The sequence below is a fragment of the Coregonus lavaretus genome (genome assembly GCF_964263955.1).
Source record: "Coregonus lavaretus genome assembly, chromosome: 26".
Classification (NCBI taxonomy): Eukaryota; Metazoa; Chordata; class Actinopteri; order Salmoniformes; family Salmonidae; genus Coregonus; species Coregonus lavaretus.
Window position 1 is genome coordinate 26,555,372 of NC_140013.1, and position 15,382 is coordinate 26,570,753.

Sequence of the window (15,382 nt, forward strand, 5' to 3'; positions counted from 1 at the left end):
TGGATGATGCTATAATGCTACTGATGATTTTGCTCTGCATCTCACTAGCAACATTGTATTATTTGTGTTGCACTGTAACGTGAATGAAGTATTGAGCCCATTTTTACACCATTCAGTTCCTGCAGCTCAATGAGGCTCTCATGGTCAGAAAAGGGTCGGTTCTTTTTGGCCAGATGGTAGGCTGTTCGAAACACAGCTTCAGTTTCCTTCATGTAGGACTCAGTCATAGTCTCCACTGCATTCTCAATGGCAGCTTCTTTCTGTTGCTCTGCCACCTTCACAGCCTGAGTGTGGGCCTTGGACAACGCATGTTTCCTCACCTTATTTCTCAAGATTGACAAACTTGTTGTTCTACTTCCCTGGCCAGACACTTGAATTTCAAAGTTCATCCATTCTCTTGAGAGCGATACACCTTGTCCTTGCTCCTTGTCGATCCCAATGGAGTTCACACTGCTACAGACCAGACATCCTGCGAAGCATAAACAAACAATGTAACTACTCCTGTATCCACAGCTGTACGTGTGCATGGTCCTTTACACACACACACACACACACACACACAAAGTTATCTGTGCCCACTGTTTCAGAAGTTACCCAAACTAGCAATCTACCTAAACTTACCCAATTTTTTGTTTTTGGATCCCAACCAGGGGTTCTTGGATTTGAAGTCTTCTGTTTGTTTAGCACTCCACAGGTCTGGCCAGTCATTATTGATGTCTACAGACAACAACAAAACTAATTATGCATCTCCCTGTCTCTCTCTCTCTCACACACTTACACACACACACACACACACACACACACACTACTGTGATCACAATAGTCATCAGCAAGACATGGGTCCCCCTCTTTACATTAACAATCTGCATAACCAAGTGGAAATATTTTCAGCAAGTGAAGCTGAAGCATACAGGAGATTAGTGAGTGAAATACTTGGGAGAGTTTATTTAACAAAAAAACAACAAATTTAACACAAAATGTTATATAACAGTAGCATTGTAAAAAACAAACATGGATACAGACAAAATAAATAGAAGGGCAATAAAATAAATAACATCACACAGAAATTCAAAATGAGGCTTAATCTGTCAAAATCACCTTTTGTTACAGTGTGAGGCTTCACTTTTCAATAAACTGGAGATGCAATTTACTGCCTGTGTGTTCTGACCTGGTGGTGGTAGACTGGATCCTTCTCTATGCTCACACTGACTTGCCTGGCTAGCTCCCGGTTGAGAGCTGCCAGGGCTGCTGGTTTTAGGGGTGGGGTCTGCCTGGGCCTGATCTGGGCCTGATTTGTGCCTCTTTACAAAAAAGTCTGCAATATCTCCCTTCCTTTTCATGGTTACCTGTCCCTATACAAAATAAGACAGCCTGATTAGACCTCAATATTGTTTTAGGCTGAATCTTAAACTATTTGTCCCCATTCTTGTGTTTTAACTTACTTAAAAATCAACTACCAGCTTAGCTACTATGCAATTAAACTAGATCATATAGGTTAGTTAGGGCTAAGTAACTTGGCTAATGTTATAATTTAGGGCTTAGTAACTTGGCTAACGTTATAATTTAGACCTTTACAATAATAAACAAGCTTCATAAACATTGAGATAATCAGTTTCATCAGTCTGGTATGAAATTCTTATGAACTGGGTTGATTAAACACTTACTGAAAACCAACAATGCCCCGGTTTCCCCACATTATCCCAATCTACGTAGCTAGCTTCATAACGTTAGCCGACTCGCACTAACTATTGGCGGCAACATCTCTTCTCCTCTAAATGTGCAGTCACTGGCAATTTGCCAGTAGTTTAAAATAATGATTCATTTGGAAACCACCTTAAAACTTACCTCAGAATGATGTCTTCCATCAACTGGGGTGGCACACCGCCGCTTGTGTCCTTTCTTCATCCGTTGTTTGGTCTGCTGCCGTTATCGTAGTCAAGTGGCACCGGCACCTGAGTTTTTTTTTTTTTTTTTTTCACTGGCACCTGAGGTATTAGCGATATTTTCCTCGGCATGACCCGCCCTACTCTGCCTCTGATTGGCTCATCAGTCCTCATGCCTAAAGTTAACCAATCTAATCAGTGAAAGCAGCGAGTACCAGCCAATTAGAGGCAGAGGAGGGTGGGTCATGGCTTCACTATCCCCGAGGAAGAAAATAGGCAATCTGACTCACAGATATTACTGAATGATGCGCATCAGGGGGGATTTAGAAGTGGGTATACGCAATGCTGACTGAAAAATAAGTAGGTATACGCCGTATACCAGCGTATACCCTGGACTACACCTCTGTTTTATTGCATACACATTATAAAATTGATCACATTAATTACACATATAGCCTACTGTATATGACATGCACAGAGTCCCCTGTAAACTAACATTTTCATGCTTTAAAGGGTACAATAAATAAAACATCGTTAGTGCAGATACAGTACAAATCATGCAGGACATACAATCACCACCTCGGGGATGAAGCGTTTCTCAAAGCATATTTACTATAGTTCTATTCTAAAATGTAGGAAATGCACAACATAGCATTGTGTTCATAATGAGCATTGAGACAATTGAGATACAATTACAAATTCAAATGAAGATAATCACTACAGTTTTGATTTTTAAGTAATAGGCTAGTGCAGATGGAGAGAAAATTCTTAGCCTATATATTTTAAGTGGAAGTTTTAGCATCAAAATAATTATTGACTTTTGTCTCTAATTTATACATTATTTTAGTAGCATCAGAGTAAATACTATATTCCAATAACTTTTCAGACATGACCAAATATTTAGTTTTTAAAGGGAAAGCCATTAATTACGCACAGCCTTCCTCAAGCAATAAGATTGATAGAGGACATTTAAGAAGACAATTGTTATTTTAAGTTTGTTTTAAGTTAATAACAGTGAATTGTTGAAGCACATCAATTTCTCAAAATATATATTATATTAATGGAACTAGACTATCATTACAACATTGGACAATCTCACCACTTTTCTAAATATATCTGGAGAGCACCCATGGAACACTGTTGGACAAGATATTTTCATTATTTTATATATTTTTAATGATGTTCCATATAGCCAACATCCCTAAGAATTTGCCCTAACAATTGCAAAACGGAGTTATAACAACAAGAACGAAAAAACGAATACAGACGTCAGAGAGTGATGGTTTAGCTTTAGCCTGTTTGTAAAAGTAGCCTAAACCGTGATGCAAAATCTCGCAATAACAACCTCGACCCTGTTAATTAGCTTAACAGATACCAAATAGTTTGTTATTTTTTACGACATCATTCATCTTTATGAAACTATCTTACTGCATCTCTCATCTTGTGATGTATAGTTAGTAGCCTACTAAAATACCAAATAAAATATTAACGAAATGTTATTAAAGGAAAATACACTTTTTTAAATTACTGAGTACACCACAAATATTGACCATTAACTATTCGTGAAAGAATACAACTTTATTATAGGTTATTGCACTGAAAAAATGTGAAATGGTGAGTGGCGTTTTTAGTGATACGTTTCGATGGAAATTGCACATTCACCCGTGATTGGCGATTATTTAAAAACGGATGATTATTTATTTTTATTTTTTCAAAGACAGATAGGCCTATTTGGGAAATAACAAACTCACAATTATTTGAATCAATTTCGCAGCATTGGTAGATATTAGAAAGACACAATCCATAAAGAGAAACAGACGCTTTTAATTTAAATAGAGAATTAAATGTGGTCATTTCCCTGCATCCCAAGAAAGATTGGTGTTGAGGGAGCTCGTGGGGCTGCTTGGAGGAAAATAATTAGGGAACTCCGTGCACAAACTCCCCAAGACAATCCGATGGTCCATTCTTTCCGGAGTAAATGTGTCCGGCTGGAGATGCCTTGGATGAGGGGTACTCCTCCTGGCACCATGCATTGAACGTCGCCGGGTGGGGTACCTGGTGATGAGAGTAAAAAGAACTCGCTTGTCCGGAGAGCAGGTTAAAGCAACAAGGGTTAGGGAGAGACAAAGTGCATGGCAACGACGAAGAGGCGAATGTTGTGGCTGCGCTCATTTGGTGATGGCGACAGTACTGCGCGCCTGCACCCATGCCAAAATAAGACGACTCTTGGTTTGTTTGGAAGAGTCGGTCTGCCCCAGCATTTATGGCACTCATGTGGTGTGACCGTTGAGAAAGGATCGAGGTGGCATAGTTGGAGTGATGGGGCCCTACATATGACCCTGTGCCCAGGTGTGAGTGCGCAGGATGTTGAAAATTTAGAAACGGTGGCACCGGCCAATAAAATGACCCAGTGAACGCCAGCCTGGCGGCAGTGGTGGAGGTAAAACGGGCATCCCGTTTTATTGCCAGCTTTGCCCGGGTGCCCGCCGTGGAACGGCGCCGGAGTTTACCAGTTGTGCCACCTATGAACATGTCCTCGCTTGAAGGGTCAAGCATCCAGTAGTTGCCTTTGCCTGGGTCATCATAATGGCGAGGTACTTTGACAAAGCACTTGTTCAAACTTAGGTTATGTCGGATTGAATTCTGCCATCCTTGTCTGTTTTCTCGATAGTAAGGGAAGTTGCCCATGATGAACTCGTAAATGCCGTTGAGGGTAAGCCTTCGCTCCGGGCTCTGGCGAATAGCCATCATGATCAGTGCGTTATAGCTGAAAGGAGGTTTCTCCGGTTTGGCTTTCCCCTCTACTCCTCCATATGTCTTCACCTCTCCGACTCTCTCGGTATCTTCTCCGTCTTCCCTTTTGCCATTTCTGGAGACTCGTTTGTCCTCTTGGACTGAGTATTCTTTATTATCACAGTTTATGTCTCTATGTAAATCATATTTTCCATCTTGAGCACAAACTTCTTTAGGCCTAGCAGATGGCCCCGAATAAATGTGTTTTCTGGAAAGGGGCTTGGAGCATCGGGAAATGGTCCCATCCAGCGCGGTGCCCTCTTCACTCATCACTCCCTCTCGTCGAAACAGCAGGCTGCTGATGCTGAATGAAGACTTGTGGAAAAATCTGACAGGATCTTTCAAATCCTCCATATTCAACATCACCCACTACCCACGGCGCCTGGCAGTCTGAAGAGAAGGAATGTCTAAATCCACGAAATAAGACACACAACGTATTGGGGTGCCAAAGACAAAATGCGCCCCTCGTGCGTAAACCCCTGCTCAACAATCCTGATGCAAACACGCAAAAGTCACACAAGCCATATACTACAAACTTTGCGATTAGTTTAGTGCGCTGCCAATTTCACTGACTGATCGATGAACTCCCAGGTTCAATTATAACACATCCGAGGAGCGTGAAACTCAAACCTCTCACCTGCGCCTCGCCCTCTGGGACTGCCTCTCTCCACTCCTTTCCGTCTGTTTACACAATAACCTGGCAAACAGCCAATCAAAGACGAATTAGGTGAAGGTGTGTAAGTAATTCAGGAGGAGGTAAACTCGTAATGTAAGTAAACAAACTGAGAATTTAAGAGACATAGGTGCAGGGCTGCTTGTGTCTTCTAGACGTCTGCCTGGAGGGCATGCGGCTTCCTGCACAACAGTTGACAGGTAAGATGTGTTGTAACATCAAGGTGCACAGTATGAAGCAGCATTTATGTTTCACATTTTCCTCTCTTTTCTCAATTTGATATGGGTCCCCCTTAATCCTACATTATGCAATACAAGTGCACACTTGTTGGGAATGTTGCGCCTTTAAACATTGCTTACAATGTTGAAACATTTACAGGTAGGCCTACAAGTTTTTCTCCCTTTGACAAATGATGTGCGATTTGAGGAGCCATTTCAATTAATCCCAAAAGCTTAATCTCATCCAGGACAACACAGCAAGTCAGGACAAGATAATATTTTGCCCACCCAAAACTGAAATCCCATCCAGTTTTCTGTCAATAGTTTGTGTTCATTCAGCAGCATATTTTTTTTTGTATTTAATCTCTTAATGTGAGTTACCCTTACACCTTTCTCAGTTCATATTTCCTGTAAAACTTCATAGCAGTACACTCATAGAAAAATGAATATAATGGTATGTGGACAATTTTATGTGAATACCAAAATAAATAATAACATTTAGTCTAATCTACTAAACAGATGCATTTTACAACCCTAATATTTGACCTCTACAATTACGCTGTGAATGGGTGGCAATTTACAACATATAATTTCTGAAGCTGCTTTCACATCAATTGCCAAATCTTCAATCTGAAATGCTGTACATTGCCTACATACAGTATGTCCTCGCTACAAAACTGTGAAACACAAATATATAAAGTGGTCTAATGATCCACTAACATGAGAACTCAACAAGCACTATAGGCCAGGGTTTCTCAAAGTCGGTCCAGGGGCCCCCCCTGCGTGCACGTTTTGTTTTTTGCTGATGAATTCGTTATTTGAATCAGCTGTGTAGTGCTAGGGCAAAAAACTAAACGTGCACCGGGGGGCCCAGGACCGAGTTTGGGAAACCCTGCATAGGCCATGGCTACGATGAAAGCGTCCATGCCCCATCTAGTGGTTTAAAAACACACAAGGAAGTCCCAAAATGTTCAGTGTGCTGTTCTGGGTGATCTCTTCCACCAGCCAACTCTCTCTCTTTCGAACCAGTAGCAATTGAGCCTGTGGACGAGGTCATGTTCAGGGAAATTTTAGATGTTTTAGTGCAGCATATAGTCTCTCCCCAGGACATTCGGTGTCCCTCAAGTCTCTGTGCCCAAGCAGGGTAAATCCAGGGTACAAATGCCCCTGGGAAACCCCAAACTGCAGGAGCTGTTTAACAGATGACAGGGCTGCTGGACTGGGGCTCTCATCTGAAACAGAGAAGTAGAACCCATTGGTACCAATGCCTTACACACTGTATGGATGGAAAGTCCAATATTGTGTTTCTTACTGTTGAAGTTGCCCATGAAGGCAATGCCCAAAGAGTTGTGGTTGTTGCCCTTGGTATGTGCGCCCACAACACCCCAGCCACGGCCCTCATACACGGTGCCATCTCCCCCAATAAGGAAGCTGCAAATGCAAGAAAACAGTTATTTGCATATACTATTATCCTGACACAATGAATGATGGAAAACACCAGGAAAGGAGAGAGGTCACTCACTTGTATCCAATGTCATCAAAGTTCCTATGCTGCATATGCATTGTCTGTATGTGGATGAGCTGGTCCATGCATTCTCGGATGCCCCCGCAGTGCAAAAGTGCCGTGTGGTGTATGACAACTCTTTGAGCAGGACACTTGAGGGTCTCCTGGCATCGAGGGGCTGCTGCTCCCCACTGTCCCCGAGTAACCACCTCTACTGAAATGCATGCATATGGGTAACCAACCACAGTATATCTGTGGTGTACCATATCCAAACTGTAGACCTAACAATTCACTTTCATTTACCCATTCATAACAAAGTTTCATACCTAGACCTCAAAGCATTTTGAGATATCTTAATCATTACCTTCCGATAGAGCTCATATACTGTAGGTAATTCCTTACCAGTGACTCTTACGTCCATTTATTATACTATCCAGACTTGCTTTTGATTTGGTCGCTTGAGGCAGTTTCCTTGATGTTCCTCAGAATAAGTGACTTGTTAACAACATATTGTTAAAGGGGGTGTGGACTGTTTCTCCAGCGGGTTATTACATGTTCTACGTGCTTTTCTCAATGACACTATAAAACCCTCAGTGGGTCTAAAACTCATTGCAAAAAATACACACATTGGGAAATACACTGCAGTGGCCAAACAGATAGGCCTAGATAAAAAAAAAAAAAAAGTGAAGTCAAAGCTACACCACTAAATAGGAACATTTTCATATGTCCAACTATAAAATATATATTTCAGCTCTTTTTTTGGGGTGGCAAGTATTGCAACAGAGATCGGGTCACACGATAGTGTAACCATGGAAAATCAGGAAATAATTCAACTATACAACAGTGGCATGCAAAGTTTTAGAGAAGTCTTTCAATCAAGTTTTTTTGAAAGAAAACAGAAGCATTTCACAACAAAAGTTTGACTTTTTTTAATTTCTGAGTTCTAAAAAAAACAAACAATACAAATACCTGTAAAAAGTACTAGAGCCAATACATTAACACAATTATGTCCCAACAGGTGTTCCTCCACAAGATAATAAATGGGATTTAAATGGTCCACACAAATCTTAGCAGTGCCTCTACGTACACTCCAACAAGATGATGAAGAACTAACACACAAAGTTAGTATTCCTGTAAATAAAATGTCCGATTTGGCAGAATATTTTAGACCCACATAACCATCAGTCTTTCTGATTTAAGCCACAGTGAACCCCAGTGAGACATAGTGGCCTGTTGGGCAACAGCAGAGACTGTGGATGCATACATCAGTCCTCCTCTTCCTCACTCCGTCCAGCGGTGTCCACAGTGAGGGGCCGTGCAGACATAGTACAGCCTCATGGCATCCTACATAGAAAATAAAGCAGTAACTTTCATATACACCACATACCAATGTCTCCATATAGCTCAGTGGACTCTAGAACACTCAAGTATTTCTAAATTTAGCAACTCTTTGGGGACAGAGGATGTTCTATGATGAAAAAACTGCAACGTACCTCAGCCTTCATACTGTGAGACTGGAAAAACACTGCCTCCTTGTGGCCGCACCTGAAAAGAGAGGGACAAGATACATTTTAGATTTATCTGGAAGTTTCTGTAAATTATTTTGAATTGATAGAGATAGTTTGTGAATAGAAATAGTGTGGAGAAATTGCCTGATTTCAGAGAGCTAGAGGAGGGAGATGGAGAAAGAGGGTTTGTTTGAGTGTGTTTGTGTTGTTCACCCTCACTTTGGGCAGGGGTGATCTTCTGTCCGAGGTAGCGTTGGATCCTGGGACACATCTGCAATGATCTGAGTCAGCTCACTGAGGAGAGAAGAGACAGAGAGGTGAGACCGAGAGGTGAGACAGATGAGAGCGAGAAGAGACAGAGAGGTGCGACAGAGAGAAGAGACAGAGAGAATAGACAGAGAAGAGAGAGGCAGAGAAGAGACAGAGAAGAGACAGAGAAGAGACAGAGAGAGAAGAGACAGAAGAGACAGAGAGAGGAGACAGAGAGAGAGAAGAGACAGAGAGGTGTGAGAGAGAGATGAGCAGTGCTTAATTTGAGCCGGATCCGGCCGGAACAGGATCCGGCACCTCTCAGATTTGACTTTGTTTGTTCTGGCACTTATTTGCCCAGATCCGGTACCTCTCGCGACATGATTTATTAATTATTTAACTAATCGCACTGTAGATATTCTAATAAAAGCGATCAGCATTAAATCAAGTTGCCTCCTCGTTATTTCTCCCGCCCCCCAGAAAGACCATCATGTAAAAGCGCGGTGATCCTTCTATGTAATTATCCTATCCTGCCACACGGATTCCAGACCTGCTCTCTTATTTGTACATAGAGGTTATGGGGAGGGCCAGTGGGGTAAGTAACTGATCTCGACACAGGTCTTGGTAGTGGTGGTCAGCTAGTGAATAGGTCCCTATGTAATCACGTCACGTAGTCTAGTTTAGTCGTCTCCTTACAGAATTGTAATTGTGGGAAAGCAAAATACATTTTTTTTATAAGAAAAGGCAATTGAGTTTGACATTTTTCAAGTCCAAAGATCCAGAGAAAGATGGTGAATCAAACCCAGAACGAGCCAGAGAACTGTCAGTGCCGGAGGAGAGGAGTGAGGGGCAAACTGTTCCTGATGGCGATTCTAATCCCGCCAGTTCAGCATCACCACCGGCACCTCCACTTGCTAGTAGGCCTACTAGCGAGTCAGACTCAGCGGGAGAGGGAGACAGGGAGCAGACTCAAATGAGAGAGAGATGAGAGAGAGATGACCTAATTGCCCATGACAGAGGTATATTTGAGTGTCTGAGCATAAGAAATAGGGATAACCTTTTTTTTTTTTTTGTACCTGGCGCCGACGAAGATGGCGGCCTGGCGACTAGCTCTTAGGAAACTTTGCAGTATTTCTTTATTTTTTAAATGTATTATTTTGTACATTATTAGCTCAGAAAGTGTTTTGTGTCATTACATACAGCCGGGGAAAACTATTGGATATCAGAGTGGCGGTAACTCACCAGCATTACGACCAGGAATACGACTTTCCCGAAGCAGATCCTTTGTTTGCTCTCCCCAGGGCAACTGAACTGATTCCAGTAGCTGACCCAAAACATTGGCGGCGTAGGAGAGGCACTCGGAGCGGCCTGCTGGTTCGACTTAGGAGGCGCGCACACCACCCACCGCTTCCAAGTATACTACTCGCTAATGTTCAGTCTCTGGTTAACAAGGTCGACGAACTCCGGGCAAGGATTTCTTTCCAGAGAGACATCAAGGCCTGTAACATACTTTGTTTCACGGAAACATGGCTCTCTTGGAATATTCTGTCGAATTCGGTCCAGCCAGAGGGGTTCTCAGTTCATCGCGCAGACAGGAATAAATATCTCTCCGGGAAGCAGAAGGGCGGAGGTGTGTGTTTCATGATTAACGACTCATGGTGTAATTGTAGTAACATACAGGAACTCGAGTCCTTTTGTTCACCCGACCTACAATATCTCACAATCAAATGCCGGGGATTTTAACAAAGCAATTTGTGGACTAGGCTGCCGAAGTTCTATCAACATATCGACTGTTGTACTCGCGCTGCCAAAATCCTCGACCATTGCTATTCGAACTTCCGGGATGGTTATAAGGCCCTCCCCCGCCCTCCTTTCAGCAAATCTGACCACGACTCCATTTTGCTCCTCCCTTTCTATAGGCAGAAACTCAAACAGGAAATACCCGTGCTAAGGACTAGCTGGCTGGTGTGTTTATGGACATATTCAATCTCTCCCTTTCCCAGTCTACTGTTCCCACATGCTTCAAGATGGCCACCATTGTTCCTGTACCCAAGAAAGCAAAGGTAACTGAACTAAATGACTATCGCCCTGTAGCACTCACCTCTGTCATCATGAAGTGCTTTGAGAGACTAGTAAAGGATCATATCACCTCTACCTTACCTGTCACCCTAGACCCACTTCAATTTGCTTACCACCCCAATAGATCCACAGACGATGCAAACGCCATCACACTGCACACTGCCCTATCCCATCTGGACAAGAGGAATACCTATGTAAGAATGCTGTTCATTGACTACAGCTCAGCATTCAACACCATAGTACCCTCCAAGCTCATCATTAAGCTCGAGGCCCTGGGTCTGAACCCCACCCTGTGCAACTTGGTCCTGGACTTCCTGACGGGCCTCCCCTGGGGGGTGAAGGTAGGAAACAACATCTCCACTTCGCTGATCCTCAACACTGGGGCCCCACAAGGGTGCGCGCTCAGCCCCCTCCTGTACTCCCTGTTCACCCATGACTGCGTGGCCAAGCACGCCTCCAACTCAATCATCAAGTTTGCAGATTACACAACAGTAGTAGGCTTGATTACCAACAATGACGAGACCGCAAGCAGGGAGGAGGTGAGGGCTCTGGGAGTGTGGTGCCAGGAAAATAACCTCTCACTCAACGTCAACAAAACAAAGGAGATGATCGTGGACTTCAGGAAACAGCAGAGGGTGCACCCCCCTATCCACATCGACGGGACCGCAGTGGAAAAGGTGGAAAGCTTCAAGTTCCTTGGCGTACACATCACTGACAAACTGAAATGGTCCACCCACGCACAGTGTGGTGAAGAAGGCGCAACAGAGCCTCTTCAACCTCAGGAGGCTGAAGTAATTTGGCTTGGCACCTAAAACCCTCACAAACTTTTACAGATGCAGAATTGAGAGCATCCTGTCAGGCTTTATCACCGCCTGGTACGGCAACTGCACCGCCCGCAACCGCAGGGTTCTCCAGAGGGTGGTGCGGTCTGCCGAACGCATTACCGGGGGCAAACTACCCGCCCTCCAAGACACATACAGCACCCGATGTCACAGGAAGGCCAAAAAGATCATCAAGGACATCAACCACCCGAGCCACTGCCTGTTCACCCCGCTATCATCCAGAAGGCGAGGTCAGTACAGGTGCATCAAAGCTGGGACCGAGAGAATGAAAAACAGCTTTTATCTCAAGGCCATCAGACTGTTAAATAGCCATCACTAGCACATTAGAGGCTGCTGCTGCCTATTGAAATCACTGGCCACTTTAAGAAATGGAACACTAGTCACTTTAATAATGTTTACATATCTTGCACTACTCATCTCATATGTATATACTGCATTCTATTCTATAATATTCTACTGTATCTTAGTCCATGCCGCTCTGTCATTGCTTGACAATATATCTGTATATTTTCTTAAATTCCATTCCTTACTAGTTTTGTGTGTATTGGGTATATGTTGTGAAATTGTTAGATAATACTTGTTATATATTACTGCACTGTAGGAGCTAGAAGCACAAGCATTTCGCTACACCCGCTATAACATCTGTTAAACACGTGTATGTGACAAATACAATTTGATTTGACTTACTCAACCTCGTGGGTGATCTTGTTGACATAGATGCAGCTGTTGTCTGCTTCTTGTTGATAGTCACAGTTTCTGCACTGTTGAGAAACACACAACATTCAAAAATGGCTACTACATTCATGCATTTACTTGTTAAACAATTGAATGCCCAAACACTTCCAAACCAATACGGTAGTGCATGAAACTAGCTAGCTAAGCCATTTGGAGTGGGTATGAATGAACACCAGTCATGACACTTACTGCATAGAGCAGGATGCGATTCTCCTTGTCTTCTTTGGGATACAACATGTTGTTGCTGAAACAGAATGGAACAATTTTGTTATAACATTATAGCTAGGTAGACTATCCTGGTCCTGTCAGAGAAGAAGATAGCGACAAGATGACATAGCTCCTAGCTAGTCTTTAGCTAGCAGGCATAACGTTATCTAGCTACTAACTTACTAACGTTAGTTATGCATCTTCTAACTTCTTTATAGCCATGCGCTCTTACCATTCTTGACAAAATCGGATCCCAACGAATCCTGGTTCATATGTACCACCCTCTATATCCATTTGAAATTGTTTACAAATAAAAATCTACGAAATAATAATTCCGAAAGTTTCAGGCTAGCTAGCTAGCTAGCTATCTAGCATCAGCGTCCGTCAGCGATACAAAAAATGTACTTCCGGTTCGCGGAATTTCGGAAACGTTCTAAATAAAGTTCCTCACGTATTAGTAGAAAAGTGTCAATAACCTGTATTTATTAATGATATATGAAAAATACTTCATATTTGTTCATATTTAAGTGACATTTGCATTACATTGCGGTCAAATAAATGCCCCCAATGTGAATCACTGTATATGGAATACATATTGGCTTATAGAGCAAAAACTATTCTGGGTGCCGCAGCAAAAGTATTGTAGGTAATACTCAGTAGGGTCTGTCTGTAGCTTTTTGTTGAAACTCATCTGATTTGTATTCCAGAGACTCTAGTGAGTAGACTGAACCCTGGTTTTATGGACACACATCGATCGTTTTTGCTGTAAAGTGCAATTTGTTTGTGCAATACAACAAAAATACAGTAAGACTTTTCTTAAACATACATTTCAGAATTGCATCCTTGAACAATATATAGTTATAATGTAGTTATATATATTTAAAACATAATTTTTACATTATGCACTATGCAAAGCTGCAAAAAAATATTGATTTCGTATCATACGCATAGCGTTTTTACGCGGGCTTTTATTTTAAAGGCAAACTCAGAAAACTGCAATTGTGGATAGGTTACAGCTAGTGCTGCTGCTATGATGCTAATCCATCTCGGTTTTTACATTTAAATGTATTTAATATTTTTGGGAAAAAAAGCGTCAACAAATCAATACAAAAAGTACACGGGGGAACACAAGTATATATCAAGAATATACAAAGGACAATTGGGCTAAGGGGTACAATATCACATTACATATTGACCTTAAGGGGCATACACGTTTAGAATTCTAACAGCTTTTTTGTTGGTAGAGTATTTAATTGTCTTAAAATATAGTTCAATGTCTTCTCTAAGGTAAGAAAATGAAGTGTTTTGTTTGTAAATGTACATTTGTAAATATGAAATTTGGCCAAAACAATAATGAAATTAATTACATAAAATTGTTTCAACTTATTTCTATCGTAGGTAAAGAATCCAAGCAGTACATCTCTCCATAATAGTGTAAAATCTTCATAAATGTGTTCGGTTATTGTGATGGGTGCTTTGAAGGAGTCAGGCGCAGGAGGATAAATCACAGAATACAGAGTTTATTCCGGAATACAGAGTTACGCAGAATTGCGTCAAACAGTCCAGTGCGCAAAACAGGCGCACTGGAACTAAACAAGGCACACCGGGAAAATATACCCCGGCAATACAAAATACACGGCGCTCAACCGAGCTCCACTCTCCTCACACTAAACAATCACCCACAAGGACAAGGGGGCAGAGGGAACACTTATACACGTACTAATGAGGGGATATGAACCAGGTGTGTATAATAGACAAGACAAAACAAATGGAATGATGAGATGAGTAGCGGCAGTGGCTAGAACGCCGAAGCCTGCCCGAACCAGAAGAGGAGGCAGCTTCGGAGGAAGTCGCGACAGTTATAAATCTACTGATGTCTTGCCACAGATTCCTTACATGAATACAATGTCAAAAAAGATGCAACACCATTTCTGGGTGGTCATTACAAAAGGTACAATTTGAATGTATGTTTTTATTAAAAAACTTCTTCATTTAGTGGTTGGCAGGATAATATTTCTGAATAATTTTGTTAATAAGTAGGTATGTGTGTGGCAACATCGAAACTTTTTTCCAACAGATATTATCAATAAAACCATTCTAATAAGGCATGACATAAGGTATAGAATAGATTGTCACACCCTGATCTGTTTCACCTGTCTTGTTCTTCTCTCCACCCCCTCCAGGTGTTTCCCATTTTCCCCATTATCCCCTGTGCATTTATACCTGTGTTTTCTGTTGGTCTGTTGCCAGCTAGCTACCCTAGCATTTTTTTGTATTACTAGAATTGTGTAAATTACCCTCTGCCTTTGTAGCGAACTAGCTAACCGATCAGAAGCAAGGATGGTTCTGTGTTATGTACCCGATTGTAACCACGACTACGATAAGCACACGTGCATTTGATCATTTTCCGACCTCTGTAAGTGGATACCTCTTCAATGTTAAGGTCCGTGGCACCATAGGGACACTTGACCTCCACCACTGCTGTGGTGCCCACTAGACCATCCGGTGAGGCACCCAGGATCCCAGACCCTGTTACCCAAAGCCCTGACTCCTGCACATCCATCCCTGAAGCCAATTTCCTTGATGCCTCACCGGATGGTCTGGTGCCCTCCTCTTTGTTATCTATGCCCCACTTTACAGACAACACCCCATCCAACGACTGTGATCTGAGGACCCTTTTTAGTAGCGACG

General features: G+C 42.3%; 3 protein-coding genes across 3 annotated transcripts; all 3 read right to left on the reverse strand.

Moving 5' to 3' along the window:
* Positions 1–3,800: 3,800 nt before the first annotated feature.
* On the reverse strand, positions 3,801–5,039 carry LOC311102073 (forkhead box protein G1-like; the record flags this gene model as incomplete). Its single annotated transcript, XM_084143294.1, has 1 exon — positions 3,801–5,039. One exon carries the CDS (start codon positions 5,037–5,039, stop codon positions 3,801–3,803), a length of 1,239 nt encoding a protein of 412 aa, XP_083999420.1.
* A 1,587-nt stretch (positions 5,040–6,626) lies between these two features.
* Positions 6,627–7,337, reverse strand: LOC311101967 (peptidoglycan-recognition protein SC2-like; the record flags this gene model as incomplete). Its single annotated transcript, XM_084143196.1, has 3 exons — positions 6,627–6,799; positions 6,880–6,998; positions 7,090–7,337. 3 exons carry the CDS (start codon positions 7,335–7,337, stop codon positions 6,627–6,629), a joined length of 540 nt encoding a protein of 179 aa, XP_083999322.1.
* Positions 7,338–7,985: 648 nt separating this feature from the next.
* LOC311101321 (DNA-directed RNA polymerase II subunit RPB9) lies at positions 7,986–13,105 on the reverse strand. The gene is made up of 6 exons (XM_084142448.1): positions 12,924–13,105; positions 12,674–12,728; positions 12,437–12,510; positions 8,799–8,873; positions 8,565–8,616; positions 7,986–8,415 (listed from the first exon to the last, which is right to left on the reverse strand). The coding sequence occupies exons 1-6, from the start codon at positions 12,983–12,985 to the stop codon at positions 8,353–8,355; spliced, it is 381 nt and encodes a 126-aa protein (XP_083998574.1). The 5' UTR covers positions 12,986–13,105; the 3' UTR covers positions 7,986–8,352.
* Positions 13,106–15,382: the final 2,277 nt, after the last annotated feature.